The 23,151-nt window shown below is 35.8% G+C and overlaps 1 protein-coding gene across 1 annotated transcript in view; it reads right to left on the minus strand.

The window, feature by feature from the left end:
* The window catches only part of LOC150082947 (tubulin beta chain), a 63,707-nt gene that overhangs the window by 17,683 nt on the left and 22,873 nt on the right, over window positions 1-23,151 (minus strand). The window contains exons 2-4 of the mRNA XM_090377690.1: window positions 18,960-19,068; window positions 6,710-6,820; window positions 2,953-3,197 (exon numbers count right to left, since the gene is read on the minus strand). Of these exons, the coding sequence (XP_090233816.1) occupies window positions 2,953-3,197; window positions 6,710-6,820; window positions 18,960-19,068 (465 nt within the window). The remainder of the gene's footprint in view (window positions 1-2,952; window positions 3,198-6,709; window positions 6,821-18,959; window positions 19,069-23,151) is intronic.

The following is a 23,151-nucleotide window of genomic DNA, read 5'->3' on the forward strand; positions in this document are numbered from 1 at the left end:
CCATAAGTTTCTTAATTTGTCTCTTTTCAAAATTTCTTTTGGATCATGAACTGGATTGTGACATGAGAGTGTCACTCACTGGCAATTGCTTGCTGTACTTTTTAATTTGATAACTTTGAACAGTGGTTATATGGCTTTTCTCTATCACTACTTTAAATATATATCATCCCTTTTCAATTTTTTTTATTATTTTACCAGTTTAGTTAAACATTTACCCAACGACAGCCAGTGTATACATACGTGCTTAAAAATGTTTTTTACTTTGCATCATGAATTAATTGAAACTATTTCTATCTGTCTTTCCTTTTAGCATCCTCTAGGTAGTAATAAATGTCTACCAAATATTTATCTACTTTCACAGGAAGGCATGCAGTCTCCTTTTCAGCATACAAATTAATCAGATGACAAGGACAACTTAATACTACTAAGTGCCCAGTTTCCCCCTTTTAATACCATAACATAGGGATCGGCAACCTTTTTTAAGTCTAGAGCCATTTTTGATCTAATAATAATAAAAAAAAAGAAATTGAAGAGACGCACATCAGCTCAAGCTGGGGGGAAATATTTAAGAAATGGAACAAAGCGGGAAGATGTTTTATTAAAAAATATATTTTTTGAAATATTATTTATTAATACTGAAAAAAATGTAACAAACATCCAATTAGGTATGAATCAATGTGCCTTTTGCTGCTGAACTTCTTGACTTGAGTGAGTCTCTCAACATCAGGCGAGTATGCCGTAATTTTCATCTTTAACATGCTAAGAGACTATTTGTTCAGACTGTTTCTTGATTTATTTTTAATATAGTTCATGTTCGAAAATATTTGCTCGGAGAAATACGCCACTTGTCATACATGTAGGCTAAAAGTTAAAGAGCCGCAGGTTGCCGACCCCTGCCATAACAGGAGCATTATCAACACTTAAGTACAGCAGGCCCTTGTTATAACGCAGTTCACTTTACACTGATTTGCTATAATGCTGTTCTTATTATAATATTATAACCTGTCACTAATCACTATAACGCTCTTTTACAGATTGCATTTTTGGCAATATTTAACGAAATCGTTTCATTTGATGGAGTTGATAGCTTGAAAATGAATAGCAAAACAGCATTAAAATGTTTCAAATGCCGACTTGAGAAATTTTCCCAAGTTCAGTGACTTGTCACGTAGTTTCAAGATCATTTTAAAAAATGATCAAGTATATTGCTTGATCATGTAATATTTGCGTTATATGCATTTATCAGAAGTCTAGTTATCACAGTACAGTATCAGACATCGTGTGTAATGGACAGTTTACTCGATCATTGTATTATAATTAATGCAACCAACGCAGTACGAAGACTACAAATGTAAGAAAAAGATTAAATTTGGAAATTAAATTAGACGTTTAAATTAGTAAAGCGAACTGCGAATCGATTCCAGTCAACGACAAGTGGATGTGTGCCATAATTTAGAACTGGCAAGTTTAACTGTAAGAACAATTATAAAAAATAAAGAATTAATTTTAGCAGCGGGAAAGACAGCTGTTTCACTGCAAGTAACTAGGGCTAGGCTGGCTATTAGGATTGAAATGGAGAGACTTTAACTAATATCATTGAAGATAATATCCAATGCAGAATTCAGTTAAGTTAAATAATATAAAAGAGAGAGAGAGAGAGAGAGAGAGAGAGAGAGAGAGAGAGAGAGAGAGAGAGAGAGAGAGAGAGAGATTAGTCTATATGATGATTTGAAGAAAACTCACCTACTTGTTAAAATTATTGAAGAGGGGTATTATGTGTTATACTTCTCAACAAGTTTTTAATATAGATGAAGCAGGACTTTTTTGGAAACGAATGCCTAAAAGAAATTTCATATTAAAAGAAGAAAAAAACATGCCAGGTTTCAAAGTGGTGAAGGGCGGTTGACTTTATTGTTGGGTGGTAATGCTGCGGGGGATTTAAAATTAAAACTCCTTTTAGTTTTCCAGGAAGAGGGCCAAAGTACAACCCAAAATCGACACATTTTTCATGATTAAATTCATGATTTTAATTGGAATTTTAAGTTTAATTTTGATACGTAAGTAGATACCACATAATTATATACGTATGTAATGCAGAATATTTTATATGTACAAATATTTGAATATTAAATATTTTGACTGACATTTGTTCGTCTTTTCACTACCGTTTATTATTGATTAGGAAATATCCTATGGCACCGACCGCAACTCACAAATACATATGTTACCTTATGGGAATGTGGATCTCACTTAGTGCTCTGTTTTTCCGGAACAAATTATTAGCGTTAAGCAGGGGTCACCTGTATTAGACAGTTTTCTAATGGAATTTCACAGGCTGTTTGGAAGATGTCCCTGTAGATTCACTTCCCAACACTGGCATTATAGCAAGCTGGTTTTGATTAGACTTTAGGAAGGGTCACCACGTGATGGGATATAGCTACAAATCACTGAATTGCCATCCGTGGAAATTGAAAATGGCACGTATTTCAAAGTATCACTACCTCTGTTTTTGCTATTTCATTATTGGGAAATATAGTTTTGAACAATGCACAGATTGTTAGAATGGCTCAGAGATAAATGATACCAGATAAATATACAACACAATCTTTATTCTGAAATGCATTATTTCACTTTTCATTTTATGTGCTTCATATTTTCTTATGCCTACCTGTTTGTAAATATCTGATTACATCACAAGTATGTTACCACTCTTGTGGGATTCCCCCCTCACAGATTGTTTCTTCAAGTTGTAAAAGAAGCATGCAGTGTGTATTTATATTTTCCATCATTACAGTGGTAACATACTTACAGATCATCACTATACATACCATAAATAAACTGAATGTGTTACCTTTTTTCAGAATTTATAATTTACAGAACACACATGCATGTATTCTATGAAAGTGGAAAACCACTAAATTCGTGACCCAATGGTATAACCTAAATACTTACTTTAGGAGATGGGACAACACTAAATGTATTCATAATTCTGTCTGGATATTCTTCTCGAATTTTAGATATTAAGAGAGTTCCCATTCCTGAACCTGTTCCTCCACCAAGAGAGTGAGTAAGCTGAAATCCCTGAAGGCAGTCACAGCCTTCTGCTTCTTTTCTTACTACATCAAGGACGGAATCTACAAGCTCAGCTCCTTCTGTATAGTGTCCTTTGGCCCAATTATTTCCAGCCCCACTCTGACCTGTAGGGAATAAAAAAAAGTTAACATCTGAGATCGTGTAAATATTTTAAGAATGCTAATTCATGCTCACCAGAAATTTATTAGTACAGTACTAATGTTTTATTGTACATAAAACACTCGCTGTTAGCTCATTCAATTTTACATCAACATGTGGTGATGATTTCAAGAAAGGAAATACAAAACAAAGCAATGCTGCAATATACACCATCACTGATTTACATCTCTTACACACACATGATATAAATTTCACTATAATTAAGTTCAGAGCTTCTCAAATTCTACAACAACAGTTACTGGTTAGTTGTTTAAGGTTCTTTGGCATGCCTGTCTGGCTCAGAAATCAAATTCAAAAAGATTTAAGAGATGTGGCTTAAAGAATAGTAATGAACACCACTCCCACACCATGACAGCAAAGCTGACTGTCAATGCTGCAAATAAAGATAATAATAAAATTTATTATTTGTTTCATGGGGAAAAAAAAAAAAAAAAAAAAGAAAGAAAAGAAATTTCTTTTTTCAGTGGCAGAAACAAGAGATAAATACAAATGTATACTTTCCATAGCTAACACTGCCTGTTTACACACTTTTGCCAGCAATAAAAATATGTGCTCACTGCTCTCATTTACAAATCCTATGAAGTGAGTGGAGATAGGGAGGGAAGGATGGGGTGACCTTAAAATATGAATATTGACCGAACACGTGTTAAGACGAAACTGCTTACAATAAAAACCCTTGTTTAGGTCATCACATATTCACATTAGAAATTATGAAAAAACTAGTTAACTACAGACCAGTTTGTCTGAATCTTAGAGGCAATGATTAAGAGTGCACTCCAGGGACATTTAGATTGATATGCCCATTCTGAATAGCACACAGCATGATTTTGTTAAGGGAAAATCATGTTTAACTAACTTAGTAGGCTATTTTGACATAGTTTATTTGGATTTTAGCAAAGCATTCAACTATGTCCCTCACGAGAAGTTACTGTATAAGTTGGAACATGTTGGGATTACTGGAAAAATTCTAAGATGGACTGCTAGGTGGCTGCAGGCAGATGTTTAACTAACTTAGTAGGCTATTTTGACTTAGTTTATTTGGATTTTAGCAAGGCATTCAACTACGAGAAGTTACTGTATAAGTTGGAACATGTTGGGATTACTGGAAAAATTCTAAGATGGACTGCTGGGTGGCTGCAGGCAGATGGTTGTGATTAATGGATATTCTTCAGACTGGTGTAGAGTCAGGAGTGGAGGCCCCCAAGGATCGGTTCTTGGACCACAGTTGTTTCTGATTTTCATAAACAACATCGACCAAGGGATAGAAGGCTTGATGCCAAAATTTGCAGATGATGTAAAGATTGATAGATTAGTTAATGAAAACTAAGCATGTTAGTACCAAGCATGACTTGAAACAGGCTGCAAGAACAGTTAGAAAAGTGTCAGCTATGTTTTAATGCAGCAAAATGGGGCGCCTCCGTAGCCAGGTGGGAAGGAGCAGCAGTGCGTAGCACATGCTTCTTGATTAGACCGGGGTTCGAGCTCGTCACCACCAAATATGGAGGATGCGGAAAGGTCAAGGGAATGACCACCGCATATTCCCGGAGCAATATGGCCTTAGTTGCTAATGCTCCTAAAAACCAAATAACAACAACAAAAAATTGTGATTTTGAAGCGTGCAGTTTGTGACTTTTAAGGTTTTTGTAAGGTTATACTGGTTTTTACTTGATCATTTATAAATTTTTCTCGGTATGTATTACTAAATTTTGTTCTTAAGAACCATTGGAATACTTTTGTTGTGAATTAAATTAAATTAAATTAATTTCAGCAGTTACCCAAATTATGCCTAAGGAACTTAGGCAAAATTTGGGTAACTGCTGATTTATTTAAAGAATGGTTTCTAAATTGTTTTGAGCAGCAGTGCGTAGCACATGCTTCTTGATTAGACCGGGGTTCGAGCTCGTCACCACCAAATATGGAGGATGCGGAAAGGTCAAGGGAATGACCACCGCATATTCCCGGAGCAATATGGCCTTAGTTGCTAATGCTCCTAAAAACCAAATAACAAGCAGCAAAATGCAAGGTCTTACACTTTGGGGAATAGCAATCCAAAAATAAATTATACACTTTGTGGAGTTGAATTAAAAAGAGTAGACTCTGTTTTCAGTAGAGGAAGAAAGAGATCTGGAAGTTATAATATGGGCAGATATGAAGTTTTCTGAGCAGTGCAAACAGGCAGCCAGGAAAAGGAAAGCCCATGGTGTCTTATTGATGATTTATTGAACATTATCCTGTAAAGATATTGAGGTCATAGTACCACTGTGTAAGGCAATTTTAAGACCACATTTGGAATATTGTGTCCAAGTGTGGAAACCTCATCTGAAAACAGACATTAAGCTTCTTGAAAGGGTCCAAAGATGGGCAACTCACATGGTGAGATTGGCAAAATGGCAACCATACAAGGAGGACTCCAATTATGTGGGCTATAGAGATTGGTAACCAGGCACCTCAGAAGTGACCTGATTGAGGTTTATAAGGCTGTGAGAGGGATTAGTAAAATGAATGAATGAATGATTAGTAAAATGAGGTCGGAATTTTCACTGTTATAGAGAATTCCAGAACTTGGGGGCATAAACTCAAATTACAGGGGAAGAGGTTTACACTAGATTGTAGGAAGTTTTCTTTTAGCAAAAATTACTTAGATACGGGGGCAAAATTTTGAACCCACTATATACTGTGGTTCTAACATCTTTTATTGTATACTTTTTAACACTTATCTAGACTTAATTTTTAGGATTTTATGTACCATATTCATTTTTATTTTTGTAAATAAACTATTTTAATTTTTATATTCTGCTGTTTAGTTGGTTGATTATAGTGGTATATTAATATTTTATTAACACTTTTTAGATAAATAAAGCTTAATATAAGATTTTTAATGATTTAGTTTTCATGTGTTCTAATTTCTTGTGCTAAGGATCTGAAATCCAGAAAGCCTCTAGCCCCAAACTTTCTGGATAAGGGGGACCTAGTACTGTACTGGTACTTTGCTTTCTTTCCCCCCCTTCTTTTGTGGCTTTTCATATTGGTTTAAAAAACGTATGCTACTGAGAAAGTGTTCGGGGGGTATACAAACTAATAGATTACCGGTAGCTGTAAGCAGGGATGAAAGTGATTTTTGTGCTACTCCTACCGGAGTCCACATGAGACAAGAAAATAAACGGGCTGTGTTAGGATTATCAAAAGCAAAAACAAACAGGTGCACGTATACTTGCTTGTAATGCCCGAAGTATAATAAACAAAATTGGAATAAAACATAAATATCACAATTTACAGATTTTTGGTTAAATATCTATTGCTGGTACAAGCTCCACTGACCAAAATTAAGTATTTTAAGGTACTCAGACAAAAAGTTGCATCAGCTTACAGAAGAAAACAGCACTGATGTGAGCTTTTCATACTAATCAGATTATTCTAATGTATCACACATGCATATATTTGAAGATAATTAACCTACCAAATACAAAATTATCCGGCCTAAACAGTTGTCCAAAAGGTCCTGAGCGAACAGAATCCATGGTACCTGGTTCAAGATCTAGTAATATTGCTCTTGGGACATATTTTCCACCTTAAATAAATAAAAAATAAAATAATAAAATAAATAAATAAAATATTATATATATATGTATATATAATCAACAAACACAAGCAAACCATATATATTGTCTGTATCTAAGAAAATAAGTACAGTATTTGCTCTAAAATAAAATAATCAAATAAATAAATAAAATATTATATATATATGTATATATAATCAAAAAACACAAGCAAACCATATATATTGTCTGTATCTAAGAAAATGAGTATTTGCTCTAATCAAGACACTGGCCAAGGTGATGCAAAATACTGTTGAAATAATAAATGATATATTTTTAAATACAATGTTCTCTAAGCAAACTTTGCATCTTTAGTTAAGAAAAATTAGAGGTAAGAGCAACTTTGTCTAGGTGTAAAGAGCATAGGTAATTTGTATCAGTCTTTAAAAATGATTATTTCCACTGGTGTTTTAGCAGCAGTGCCATCTCGTATTACACTCTTAAATGTTTCCCAATGACAAGTGTTATATAAAATTAGTGCTAAAAAGGGCATTATAAAATGCACCTATAAAAATAAGATCAATTTTGTAATAGGTTACCTATAAACACTATTGAGCAGCTTCCTTTCGATTTCACTATTAGGCAAAATACCACATAATACTATTATAAAATACTATAATGCAAGATGATTCAAAATTCATGCCAACAAAGTTATAAGTTGTTAATACATCATTAACAACTTCATGGTATTTGATTCTAACAGCTGTAGTAGTACTGGTTATCCCCATATGTCCAACAGTTATATGTTAGGCCTTTTCTTCTTCGGCAATGATTTGGGTGGCTCGAAAACTAGCTCTAACTGCAGATAAATTTTGATGAGTAAAAGTTCTAATCTTCTGTTGTTGAATTTGAAAAGTTTTTTTTCCTTGAAATTTATCGTAATTTGAGGCATGTTTTGTGGTGTAGTGATGTTTCACATTATATTCCTTCAACATTGACAAGGCTTCGTTGCAAATAAGACATGTGCAAGTATCATTGAGCAGTGCAAAAAGTAATTAATTGGCCATCACTCATTAAAAATGCAACATGATTTTTATGGGGGGGTCACTGGAATAAAAAAAAATACTCGTGAATATTGAAGTAAGCACCGAAATGTCTTGAAATTTTATGAAATATTTTAACACAAAGGTTATTATATTCATATATATCACTCTTATATCACGTGAAATTAATAATATAGTTTATTAGGCTGTTTGCCTAATAAACTACATTATTATAATAATATAAAACTTAGTTTTATATTATAATATAAATACATTGAGCGATCACTGAATTATGACCACCCCTATGAAAACTGAATGCGACCTGTTGACCACGTGGGATACGAGAGTGCAGAGCAGAGTTAGTCGACCTACGTAGCATAGATAAGGTGTCAGTGGTTCAGTAGGTAGTAAAATTCCGAGCGTGATAAGGTGTCAGTGGTTCAGTAGGTAGTAAAATTCCGAGCGTGATGGGTAAAATAAAGGATTTATTGGACTTTGATAAAGGATAGATTGTGAGTGCTCGATGAGCTGGTGCCTCGATTTCGCAAATGGCTGAACTGGTGGGGTGTTCGAGAGCCACCGTAGTTAAAGTGTACCAGGACTGGCATCAAAATTGTCAAACAAAGACCCGATGGAAAAACTGCAAAGGTCAGTGAAAGGTTGATGTTAGAGGTGAGCATCGGGTCCAACAACTCGTACAGGCAAACAGACACAGCACTGTTGAAGAGTTGGCTACCCAATACAACATGGGCCAACCCGGAACAATATCTGGCATGACCATGCATCGCATGCTCGCACATACGGACTATACCTGCAGATGACTCCTAACTAAAGTTCATCGGCATAAAAGACTCGCCTGCTGTAAAGAGCATGCAAGTTGGACGTTAGAAGACTGGAAGGTGTGCTGGTCGGATGAGTCACTTTATTTACTCCACACTGTGGATGGTTGTGTACGAATTTGGCGTCAACAACATAAGGCTTTTGATCCATCATGCATGGTATCAAAAGTGGAGGCTGGTGGAGGCAGTTGTGTGGTGTGGGGCATGTTTCACTGGCAGGAACTTGGACCCCTTGTGCATGTGGAACAACGTATCAGTGGTCTCGGCCATCGTCAACTGCTTGCTGACTGTGTACACACCACTATGTTACACTTTTTCCCAAGATGACAATGCACCGAGCCATCGGGCACTTCTTGTGCAGGAATGGTTTGAGGAACACAATTCTGACATCAGCATATCGACTGGCCTCCGAACCCCACCGATATCAATCCCATAGAGCACTTGTGGAACACTATGGAAAGGCATATCAGACATCTGAATGCAATCACTTCCATACCTGCATTGCTGACTGCATTACACACAGCTTGGTTGGCCATACCTCCTGAACACTTCGGACATCTTGTTGAATCAATGCCACATTGGAGATCTGCTGTACTGAGCGCAAAAGGAGGACCTACGAAGTATTAGGTAGGTAGTCATAATTCAGTGTATATGTATATATATATAAAATGCTTAGGTATGCTGCCCAAATTTTCCAACTGCTAACTGTTGCCAGTATCCATTCACACTGTTCACCTCGCATGACCACCATACCGGGTATTCTTTATTAATTTTTGTATTAACGTTTTTCAACCGAAGAAAGGCAAAGCCAGAAAGCTATCGATGTATGTTTATTTTGGCCGTGCTTAATTTTAATAAAGCGTTCTAAGTTTCAAGAAGTGTAAAAATGGCTGAACAGTGTGTTAGAACTTTGAGAAAATGTAGAAGAAATGCTAATGAAACATTAAAGGAGAGAGAGATCTAATTGACTAAGAGACTCTACAACTATGAAGATGGACAGAAAACATTGAAGAAAAAGAAGCAAGATTGGAAATGAGAAGATGCCATAGGACTACTAGTAGTAGTAGTGGCATGTGATGCAAGAAAGCAAGCATATGAGCTTATCCAGCATCAGCAAAAAAAAAAAAAAAAAAAAAAATACAAAACAATCCCCGCTAAATATTTGTCCAGTTCCTCCTTAAATTTATTTAACCTATCAACTTCCACAACGACAGATGGAAGTTTGTTCCAGCAATTAACCACCTGCTGGCTAAACGTAAATTTCTGCACATCTATTCTACATCTGTCCTTCCTCAATTTCAATTTATGCCCCCTTAGGTTCGTAATCTGAACAAGTGGAAGAATCCCATCAGAATTCAGTGTGCTCAATGCGTTCAAGGCCTTATACACCTCAATCAGATCACCTCACAGGTGCCTAGTCTCCAGCCATTGCAATTTGCAGAACTTAAGCCTCTCCTGGTAAGAGGATCCCTTCACCCCCCTCACCAATCTTGTTGCCCTTCTCTGTACATGCTCGGCGCCTCCGTAGCCAGGTGGGCAGGAGCAGTAGTGCATAGCACACGCTTCTTGATTAGACTGGGGTTCAAGCCCATGACCACCAAATACAGAGGATGCAGCAAGGTCAGGGAATGACCACCGCATATCCCTGGAGCAATATGGCCTTAGTTGCTAATGCTCCTAAAAACTAAATAACAAACAAACAAATCTCTGTACATGCTCAAGCAAATCTACATTCTTCCTAAAATGAGGCTTCCAAACCTACATGCAGTACTCAAGGCATGGCCTGACTCAAGGCATTGCCTTATACAGAAGGACAATCACCTCCTTTTCCCTGCTAACAAAATTCCTGTATATCATTGACAACACCCCATGACCTGCCCTGCCCTGGCAGACTGTCTGCATTGCTCAGAAAACTTCATATCTGACTGCACAATTACTCCCAGGGCTTTTTCATTTTCTACCTCCTTAAGTGTAGTACCACACAGTTAGTAAGTTTCTCTAGGGTTACTTCTACCCATATGCAGTACTTTGCATTTTTCAATGTTAAACTTCAGTTGCCACTTCTCAGCCCATCTGCCCAAATTTTCTAGATCCTGTTGCAGTAACACACTGCCATTACTGTCATTAACAACCCTGCCAACCTTTGTATCATCTGCAAACTTCAATACTAAGCCTGATTACCTTCATCAATATCATTGATAAATATACAAAACAATAGTGGACCCAACACTGAACCCTGTGGGACTCCACTAATAACCTTAGTCCACGAAGAGCAGCACCCGTTGATTACCACCCTCTGTCGTCTCCCCCCCCAACCATCCTTTTATCCATTGTAGCAACTTACCCTTAATACCATTCTGCTCCAATTTGTACAGTAGTCTTCCATGTGCAACAGTGTCAAAAGCGTTCCTGATATCCAAGTATATGATATCAAAATTATTTTTTTGCATCCAGTTCCTTTGTAACCACATCATACCCAATCAAATTTGTCAGACAAGACATTCCCTTAACAAACCCATGCTGGGTCTGAATTATTGCCGTAGTCTTGTCTAGATGATTCTGCTATGCATCGTTAACCAGTGACTCCATTATTTTACCCGGAACAGAAGTTAAACTAACTGGTCTGTAATTATTCATGTCACCCTTTGTGAATTGGGGATACCTTTGCACATCTCCAGTCCGTGGGGACCTCCCCCGAGTCCAAGGATGCCCTCATAAATATGGCTAAGGTTTTGCTTACTTTGCCACATCCTTTAATATAACTGGATAGATCCCATCCAACCCTGGTGTCTTTCTTATGTTTAACTTCAACAATTCCTCCTCCACTTTGTTCCCAGTTATTACAATATCATTAAGCACCCTGTTACAATTTGATAACCATGTGGCATTTTCAAACCTTAATAACTCCTCATGTGTGATTGTAGATGCAAAATACTCATTCAGTTTGTTTGCTATCTGAGCAGGATCATCAAGAGTTGAAACATCGATATCAAGTGGACCAATCAGATTCATCCCCTTCCTTTTAGAGTTTATATAAGTAAAGAAATCCTTGCTGTTTTTACCAACATCATTTGCCAAAGATTTCTAGTAATCTGCCTTCGCCTGCCTAACCTCCTTTGTGACTTGATTACAGACTAGGTTATATATATCATAGGCTTCTGTGTCGCCTGATAATTTATATGCATCCCATGCATTTTTCTTCTCTGCCACGAGTCTCATTAGTTCATTTGACAATCATTTAGGCCTAAACCTTGATTGTTTGTTTGTTATTTGGTTTTTAGGAGCATTAGCAACTAAGGCCATATTGCTGTAGGAATATATGGTGGTCATTCCCTTGCCCTTGCCGACCGGGCTAGCCGAGTGGGTAAAGTACCTGCCCAGCAACCCAAAGGTCGCGGGTTCGATTCCCGCCTCGGGCTTGGATCAAAGTACTGCAAAAAAAACCTTTGGGAGGTGCAATATGGCCACAGAAGCCGATGCGCCAACAACTACCAAATCAAAAAAAAAAAAAAAAAAAAAAAACCTTGCCCTTTCTGCATCCTCCGTATTTGGTGGTGACGGGCTCGAACCCCAGTCTAATCAAGAAGCGTGTGCTACGGACTGCTGCTCCTTCCCACCTGGGTACGGAAACCTTGAACAATATTTCTTAATAGGTATGAAACGTTTAGTAGCTTCCACTATTAATTCCTTGAATGCTTACCGCTTGGAATTTGCTATTGGTAACATCATCAGTTGGTCCCACTGTACAGAATTTAAAAACTGTCTGAGACCACTATAGTCACCTTTACGGAAGCAAAAACCCCCTTGCTTTACCCGTGATGTAATTATATCTTTAAGTAAATCCCACATCAGTACACTGTGATCACTGCTACCTAATGGTTCTTTTATCTGCAAATTCTTAATACACAGATGATCACTGCTGATAACCAGATCAAGAGTATTACCCTCTCTAGTTTCCTCTCGAACATGCTGCTGCAGAAAACAATCATCCAATAAATCCACAAAAGTGTTACTAGTGTGCGAGTGACCAACCCATAAGTTCCAGTCTATATCTGGGAAGTTAAAATCTCCCATTATAAGACATTCTGATTTACTTGCCCACTATTTCTCTGTACGATTGTTTATTGTACTCATTCGAGTCATTAGGCCTATAACACACTCCTACTCTTATTTTTGCTTTCGCAGTGCTTATGTCACACCAAACTGACTCAACAGTGCACTGTTCATCTATATCAACTGGATGCACTTCTTTTGATTTGGTTTTTCTTAATTAACAGCATAACACCTCCTCCCTTCCTATCCTGTCTATCCTTTCTGTACACATTGTACTCCCCAAGTTCCAGTTCTGCATTCCTTATATTTGTGTGACACCACGTCTCTGCTATTCCAACAATATCCGCCTTTGATGTCTTGACCAACACTTCAAATTCATCAAATTTATTTACTATACTTCTAGCATTGATATACATGCGAGTATACATGTACCCATTCTTATTATTAGTTATCCTAACTGCCCTTCTGTTTCACGATGACTGCCATCAGTCCCTGAAACCCCCAACACCCCTCGCTCCATGCCGCTGCTTATTCTAATAGAAGTAGTGCAAGAATCACCTTCACCTCTGCCTGCAACTACTTTTAACCTTTTAGTCTGTGAATCCCCCCCAAGCTAGCAGCTTTCCGACCTACCTAACACTGCCTCGATAGCATTAGCAAATATTCTTGCACCCTTTCTATTTAAGTGTATCCCATCTCTGTAGAAGCAGTCTCTCCTGTTAACAAGTACAGACCAGGCTGAAAAAAAATTTACCCCTTGAGCCTTGCACATTTCCTCCAGGGCCGAATTGATTGACAAGGCTCTCATCATGTACTCCCTCCTATCATGTCTGGACAGAATTGCAGACACTTTCAAATTTAACCCTAATTCACGACTTTTTTGCAACATTGACCTGTACTTGTTAAGTAAATCTGCAGATCTCCTACTCTTACTGTCATTGGTGCCAACGTGTACAACAATATCAATCACCCTTTGTGCCCTTAAATGATATATGCTTTACAACGTCATCAACTTTTGCCCCTGGAAGACACACCCTGGTCCTATTCCATCTGTCCTTTTTACACAATATATTCCCCGTCTTCCTGACAATAGAGTCACCGACAATAACTAACTACTGTGAGACCAGCGCATTCTGCCTTGGAGGTTGCCGCTGTGTTGCCTGATGTCCAGGAGTGAGTTCTGGCATTGAGTTGGGCAGCTGAGAGCTTGACGGGCCCCTCATATTAATTTCTTCGAGGGCATCTACCCTACACCTCAAGCTCTCATAGATGCCCATCAGAATGCTGAGCTGACGCCTAATTTTTAGACACTCTCTGCACCTGGCACACACAAAAATATTCCTCCTTTGTTAGATCATGTTCCATTCCAGAGAGTTCGGCAAATATTTCACAAGTTGCATTTTTTTAGGCTGTGATGCGTTGAAGAATCACCCCCCTCAGTTCTCCCCCGAGTCACAGCACTCCTGCCACTTTGTGCCCCTTGCTTTTCTGCTCTAGTCTGGGGCATGATATTTTAAATTAATAAGATCAATAACTTTAATTAATTAATTGTCAATACTACATTATCTAATATTAGTAAAATAACAAGAGGAGTTTACCTCAATATAGTACGTAGAACACTTCCGCATGATACCCTCCAGAAATTAAAACGGAAAAAACGAAAAAATCGACAACTTACCGGTACATTAGAGTAAAATATAAATAATTAAATAATCAATTTAACACAATTCGAATCAATTTAAAACAATTAAAAATCAAATTAATGCAATGGTCGAAAAGCGTTGTTAGCTTCAGGAAGGAAAATCGTTTTGAATATTTTCGTTAGATTCTTTTAATTGCGTTAATTTGATTTTTAATTGTTTTAAATTGTGTTAAATTGATTATTTAATTATTTATATTTTACTCTAATGTACCGGTAAGTTGTCGATTTTTTTCGGTTTTTCCGTTTTAATTTCTGGAGGGTATCATAAGGAAGTGTTCTACGTACTATATTGAGGTGAACTCCTCTTGTTATTTTACTAATATTATTATCAACGTAGAACATATTGAGTATTACAGCTCTGATTCATACTATCTACATTATCTAATAGAATACTAAATGCAGGGATGCGAATTAAGCTATATAATTTTATGTTAGAGCTACCTAGTTACCACAATTAAAAATTTGAATTCCCTACCACTCTATACAAAAACAATGCAAATAGAAGTACTGGATGCGAATAATCAACAAGCTGTAATTGATGTGGAAGAGCGTGACAGGAAATGTGTTACAACTGTGAGTATTGCAATGCAAGATATTGGGCACACGAGTTAAACACATCGAATAAATACACTAAATGCTGTCATGATGGAAAGATTTCACTTGACCCCACTGTCTTAGACACCTACTGCATTATGAGAGCTGCTTACAGGGGGGTACATGTGAAGCATGTACCCCCTGTAAGCAGCTGGAGGCTTCATCAAGACAATGCTCCAGCACACAATGTGATCTCTGTTTGCCAATTTCTGGCCAAAAACAAATCCCAGCACAAGACACTCTTCATTAGACCTAGCCCCATGTGTCTTTTTTCTCTTCCCTAAACTGAAAAGTATTTAAGGAAATGGAGTTTGCAGTCTATTGAAGACATTCAGGAGAGAGAGGGAGGGAACCCACCCCAAAGTGTTAAAAGGGCTTATAGAAGACTTCCCAAAATGTTTTTGTGCATGGAAAAACAATGTGTGTAAACATACGGAAAACAGTGTATGCAAGCCCAAGGCAATTATTTTGAATGTGATAACTTATAAAGGTGTGAAATAATTCATTATATTTATTTTATTGCAACAGTCTTGTTATTTAGTAGCCACCTTGTATTATTCTCTTATGGAAACTAAGGCTTTTTCATCCAGCAAATGGACAAATCGATCAAAGAACGCACAATTTATACGCATAGTCACTTTAGTCATAGCTTTAGTCACCAAAGCAACTAATACACACAAGGGAAAGGAAAAGTGACAAAACCCCATGACCTGCCAGGGGTTTTGTCAATGATATATAGGAATTTTGCTATAAGGGAAAAGGAAGTGATTGTTCCTCTGTATAAGGCAATGGTCAGGCCAGGCATACAGGTCTGGAGGCCTCATTTTAGTAAGGATGTAGATTTGCTTGAGCGTGTACAGAGAAGGGCAACAAGATTGGTGAGGGGAATGAAGGGATCCTCTTACCAAGAGAGGCTTAAGTTCTGCAAATTGCAGTGGCTGGAGACTAGGCACCTGCGCGGTGATCTGATTGAGGTGTATAAGGCCTTGAATGCATTGAGCACACTGAATTCTGATGGGATTCTTCCACTTGTTCAGATTATGAACCTAAGGGGGCATAAATTGAAATTGAGGAAGGACAGATGTAGAATAGATGTGCAGAAATTTGCCTTTAGCCAGCAGGTGGTTAATTGCTGGAACAAACTTCCATCTGTTGTTGTGGAAGTTGATAGGTTGAATAAATTTAAGGAGGAACTGGACAGGCATTTGGAGGGAATGGTGTGATTTTTTTTCGGCTGATGCTGCATAAGCTCATACACTTGCTTTCTTGCATCACATGCCACTACTACTACGTTTAGTGTCAGATTCCTTAAGTTTAGCCCCTTTTTATTTACATCTGACAATTTGATTTTTTAAGTCTATTCCTCACAGATGCACAAACAGACACAGAATCTAATTTCTAAAAGCTTTAATTTCTACATAACACTCTCAGATGCATACTGTAAGTGAGGTTATAATAAAGAACCAGGGCACAGACAAGCTTAGTGATATGACAGCAAGCATTACCATAAAAAGATTGAGGTACTTGCTAGTGGCTGCCATGACTTGCAAGTTTCCAGTTTCCCCCATTTCATAAACATACTAAGAATATACTCTGGTGCCAGTCAATATTTTCTGTCCACTAAACAACAGAGGTCCATAAAATCAAGGGCTCACTGTATATAAAAAAAATTTATCTCTCAAGCAAAGTTCTTTACATCATTCCTGGAAGCATGAGTGGGAAATTTTTAAGCACTGTTTCTACAATGGTAGAAAGTGGACGAAGACTATATAATAATAATGTTTTTTCAAAGCCCTGTCTAAATATATACATATAAAAAAGTACCAATCCACATGTATCATTTTTTGACACTTATTTACATTACATAATTTGATTCCTCCTTATTAGAACGTTTATTCATAAATGAGGTTCAGAAGACCAGTGCCTACAGAAAGGATCTCAGGATAACATTCTGGTAATAAAAACACATTTAATGAGACCAATGATGAAAATGTTAGTCGTACTGTTCAGGTATCATTTTTTAATCTGTAATCTTCCTGCATGATGTTATTTAGATTACCTCTCCATTTACTTTAGACAAAAGGTCCATCAAGGACCAACTTACAGAAAACATTCAGCCATGATTAGCATATGAATCCAATGATTTTCATCTTAGGTTGGGTATGGTGAGATCCAATTAATTTGTTTCATCTGTGCTATGCTATTAGATAAAAAAAAAAAAAAAAACAATGCAAGTCATCTTGGGAGATCATACAGATCTTCTAACAACAATTGCCCTTATTCAAATGAACAACTTTTTTTTTGGATTTGACTTCAGAGGCTATACTCCATTTTTTTTTTTAATAGTCTCAATAGTGACAAATTTATCTTTTAAGGATAGATTTAAATTTTTGAAAATAGCAGTCATTCAGAGCATAGTCTGGCAAATTCAGGAATTCACCAGAAATGTCAATGTGGTCTAAATAAAGACAAAACCTGCTGAAAACTACCATGTGTTTTTAGTTGGGTGTATTTAGAAGTTCTTGCAATATTATATTTTATTTATAATATTGTAAATAACTCTATAATTTATATTCTATAGTGAGATTTTATGTAAATAGTGAGCTGCAGCATTAAAGATTTGTAAACTAAGTTTGAGCAATGTGAATAGAAGTTCAATGTGGATATATTCCAACCTCAAGAGTTCCCCCCCTCAACATTCTGACAAATAAGTTTGACAATCAAACTGGCTAATACTACTGTTGGTTAAAACCTGTTTCACAGAGGGTGCCAGAGCAATGTCATGGGAAGAAGCCAATCATCAGGCCATAAGCACTCTTCCCCCACCCACACAGAATCTATCAATCTTTTCAGGGTTTTTACATAAGCCCATTTGATCTTTTGAGATGAATTCAACAAATCAACACTTTTCACTTTGATATACATGCTTCAAAATGGCAATAAAGTACTCTTAAGTACTTTATTGCCATTGCAGACTGATGCATTTTAGGTCAGAAAATGCCAAATTTTTGTTGTGATGTATTATTAATTCTCCCAAAGGAGTTGTATCCAAATTTTCACATAAAAACAACTATCTTCACTGTTTCTCTTTATCTCTCAAAATGCATTTCACAACATTTGAAATTTTTAATTTGAAATTTTCAGAAGCCTTCCCCATTTAAGTTCTCTTTCTAAGTGTTTTGTTAAATCAATTTAACTCTTCAACTATCATTCTCACAGTTAATCAGCTATCTAAATGAACCAAATCTGATCTTCAATATTTTCACTAGTATGTGGCTCACAGAATGACTTTTTTTGTGTGATCATCAATGTCGTCCTTATTTTTAAGCCCTTTATGCCAGTCAAATTCTTACTATCGTGGCATTACTTCATCCATGAAAGTTTCTTTTAACATTTCAGGCATCTCACTTGTTAATTTGTTTAACTTCACTAAAATCCAATATTAATTCTTTGCTCTAAACAATGGTCAGTCATTTCTCTCTCTCTCTCTCTCTCTCTCTCTCTCTCTCTCTCTCTCTCTCTCACACACACACACACACACACACACACACACACACACACACACACACACACACACACACACACACACACACACACACACAAAATATATATATAAGCTGACACCAAGCATCCATGTCCATATCAGCATAAAAAATATGCTGCACAATGTTGGCAGTAATGTTTCTGTAACCCATACACTAAATTCATTCTCATTACTATACAGCAGAGATATTCAATTAATGTTTTGAGTCGGCCACCACAATTTTATATATATATATATATATATATAAAATTGTGGGAATTAAAATTTTAAATTTTAAAAATTATTTATTTACTTCTGATCTGATAAAATTTTATCAGATCAGAAGTGAGCTAATTGAATATCACTGCTTTATAATCATACCGTGTAAGTGAGTGAAGGAGAGAGATAAAAGCTTACCAGTTGCTTCATTATAGTATACATTAATCCTTTCAAGTTGCAAGTCTGAATCACCATGGTAGGTCCCTGTTGGATCAATTCCATGTTCATCAGAGATTACTTCCCAAAACTGCAAAGTAAATAAAATATAAAATAGCAACAATCTGAATATTTCACAAATTTCCTGAATATAATTTTAAATCCAATGTATAGCCAGGAACTTCGGGCCTCAAAACTGATATTTCTAATAGAAGGGGTTTTGTTTTAAAATATTTAACACTATACTATTAACTACCAACAACATTTTGAAAAGTGTTAAGGGAGAGATACTGACAGCATCAGAAATATAATATCCAACAAAGCTTTTGGTAAAAAGCTTTGTTGGATATTAAGTTTCTGATTATATTAAGTTTATAAAAGCTGAAACAAAATTTAAAATTAAATATATAAATAAATACATAAAATAAAAAATAAGTTCCTGAACCAAGGTAGAATGTATTTTTTGAAACTGAAATGTATATAAATTTCTTTGTGTATTGAATATAATGCAACTTTCATTTTTTTTAATGAAAACACCAAACACGAAAGGTATTATAAACCTATATTAATTAGTACCGCACATGGGTACTAAGTACTGTAGGTGTCTAACAGGTTTCGTTTGAAGGTGACAAGACAAAAAACATTTGTTGACATTAGACTCTGTAGAGTGTAATTTTCAGGAAATACATGTGAAGAAAGGTTATTCCAGAAGACAGAAGTAAAATGGTTTAATGAGGAAGAGGAAAAAGATGGTTCTATGCATTTAGATTTGGATGCTGATTGGTTGTGGCAGATTTTCAGAATAGTTTGGAGGAAGGTGGGAAATTACAGATACCAATTGCTTTATTAGCTTATGCAAACTGAACATTAATTTCCTATATGAACTCCTATAATTTGACAAGATGTTTCTGACGATTTGCAAATAATTTGACTTTTTAAATGAAATATGAATAAATACAATTAGTGTAAATACCTAATAAATTAATCCTGTTTGAAAAAAATCATTCAAAGAAAGCTGAGGAGTTGCCTTCTTTTTATCATAAAGAATCTTATGCAACTCATTCACATCTTCAGTATCCACTTCCAGGTTCAGGTGTTTCGCCTCATCTCCAATTTCCCTCTGTGACCTTTCTAGTGCAAGAAATATGATTTCTTGTAAATCATATTTCTTGCATATGGGTATCAGTAATCCCAGAGTAATGTATCAACTGTGTGGTACTATGCTCAGTGTAGTGGAAAATGAAAAGGATGTGGGTGGTAATGTGTAATCCACTATGAAGTTCTCTGAGTAGTGCAGACAACTCATGGGGTTTTGTCAATGATATACAGGAATTTCGCTAGCAGGGATAAGGAGGTGATTATCCAGTGTATAAGGCAATGGCTAGGCCACATCTTAGGAAGGATGCAGAGCTGCTGGAACAGGTACAGAGAAGAATGATATTATAAAGGGGTGGTGCTCTTACCAAGAAAGAGCTTCAGTTCTACAAACTGCAGTGTTTGGAAACCAGGCAGCTGCAAAGTGAGCTGATTGAGGTGTTTAAGGCTTTTAATGGCTTGAGCAAACTCAGTGGTGATGGGATTCTTCCTCTTGCTCAGACTATACACATGAAGGGGACATAAATTTAAGAGGAAGGATGGTTGCAAAAGAGATGTGTGGAAGTTTGCCTTCAGCCAAAGGTGGCTGATTGCTGGAACAAGCTTACATCTGTTGTTGTGGAAGTAGATAGTTTGAATAAATTCAAGGAAGAACTAGACAAAGTATTAGAGGGGAAGGATAGGTGAAATGGGATTTAATTTTTAAAAATTTTTTTTAAGCTGATGCTGTATAAGCTTGCTTTCTTGCTGCTATTAATAGCAATATTTCTTACTGCTATAAGGATGTTATAACCCTTCCAAAATTTCATTGGAGTTGTTTCTTCCTGGCTAGCAGCAGCAATAGCCTCAGCCATTCTTCTCCAGATAATACTGTTTAAAAGTGGAAATGACACCTTAACCTAGTGGTTTTCAACCAGGGTGTCGCAACAACATTCCAGGGGTGCCACATCATTTGGGTTTAAGTTACTTAAACTTATTATTTTTTAAATTTATATATTTATATCATTATAAAAAAAAATGTACGGTATTTTTATAATTTTGTGGTGATCTATAATTGATGTTTACTTAGTACCTCTATATAAAAATAAAATTATTATATATATATAATTTGTATTATGAATGTAATTTTGTTTATAGTTATATTATTGTAATAACTAGCATATTTTTAACATTTTTTTAAATATTAGACATATACAGAAAGAGACTCGGATCTAACAGGCAGAAAATTGAGTAGGGGTGCCGCAAAATAAAATAAATTACTTAGGGATGCCGTTATTAAAAAAAAGGTAGAAAACCACTGCCTTAACCCATAATGTTGGAGTGGGGAAGTGGTCTTTGGAGGAAGGAACACTATAACTTGAGTGAAAATCCACAATATGAGAAGGCTGATCAGGAGTATTAATGATTAACAATGTCTCAAATGATGTGTTCTTTTCCAACAAATGTTTTTTTCACTTCTGGTACAAAAACTAGCCCTAAAAATACACTGCAGTAACCCATATTTTCTTACTCAATTTCCAAATGACTGGTAACAAAGACTTTGAAGTCCTTTTAAAAGCCCACAGATTATCAACAACTGCCTGTCCATTGCCCACTCCTCAAACCATCAACTTCCACAACACTAGATGGAAGTTTCTTCCAACAATCACCATATAAAGCAAATTTTTGCATTTGTCTTGCAGCCATCGTTTTTTTAAATTTAATTTTATGTCCCCTTGGACTCACAATCCAAGAAAGATAGGGTAAGTGTACCATTCACATGAAATTATATGTATCACCAGATGTACAGTAATCAAGAATTAGGTGTAAATGATTTGAATTCACTCAGGCTAATTACTTATTTATTTATTATTATTATTATTATTATTATTTTTTTTTTTTTTTCAGTTACCTTCCTGCTTATCTGTGTTTTCCTTCTTTGGTATGGGATTTTTACAGACATTAATTATTAAAAAGTAATAACACTAATAATTTTATTAGAGTTAGACCCACTCCCAGCTTTGTGATGTTTACTAATTAATGGTTTGGTTTTTTGAATAGTAAACCAGTAATAAACAAGAATAAGCATACAAGTACTTAGTAAAATATTTATTCATACTTGTCTTTTATAATATTATTATTTTTAATTTAATTTAAATTCAAAAGTTCTCTCTTAAATTTAATTAAGCTCCTCAAAGTAGTTACTGTTATACAATTGTTCATTAAATCCTTAACAAACATGCAGTGCTATATTATCACTATATTATTTCTTTCATAATATAGCTTTTGTAGAGAAACTTTTCACAAAAAAGTTTCACTCCTCAAAATTTTAAAAGCTACAACACAACCATACGTTTTCACTCTTTTCTACGACCTTCATCAGCAGTACAAAACAAATTTTTATTGGTCTTTAATTTATTATGCAGAGTCATATGAATAATATCCATGTATTTATATGTAAAATATTCAGTGCAGAGCCTCCTTTCATGCACTGAATATTTTCTTCACAATGAGGTGAAAATACTCGTTTTCACCTTGTGAAAGTATTAAATTCATATACTGTAATTCAAACTTCCCAAAGCAGCTGATTATCTATGGTATTGGTCGGTCCATTTATAACTAAACTTTGTTAAAATTAAAAAATTTTTAAATTTCTATTACCAGCATACTGACTCTAGAGTTTTAACATCATTTACTGAGTTAAACATCTGGACTTGCAATAATTGCACATGTGAGCAAAACACTGTAAGATAAACAATCTAATGTTTCCAAAGAACAGCCTATGAACTTATTTACTTTTCTCTGAACAATTAAAAATGATAGTTAAATGAATTCAATTGAATTAACAACGGAATGATAAAGTTGAAACTTGGATAATACTGAATAAGAAACTAATTATGAAACCCTCCAGTTATCTTTAAACAGCTATCCTAAAGAAAGCCAGATATGATTGATTGATTGGGCATCACATGCTGCTTAAACCAGTAAGTTCTGTGTGGTAAAATAATGCTGTTGATACTAAGAGTTCATCATGCTGTACCTTTGTCAAAAGTTGCACCAATCCTTACAATATGCACCCAGAGCTACTATAGAGACCTGT

Source organism: Mastigoproctus giganteus, chromosome 7 (genome assembly GCF_048544385.1).
Source record: "Mastigoproctus giganteus isolate SK-2022 chromosome 7, ASM4854438v1, whole genome shotgun sequence".
In the NCBI taxonomy this organism is placed as follows: Eukaryota; Metazoa; Arthropoda; class Arachnida; order Uropygi; family Thelyphonidae; genus Mastigoproctus; species Mastigoproctus giganteus.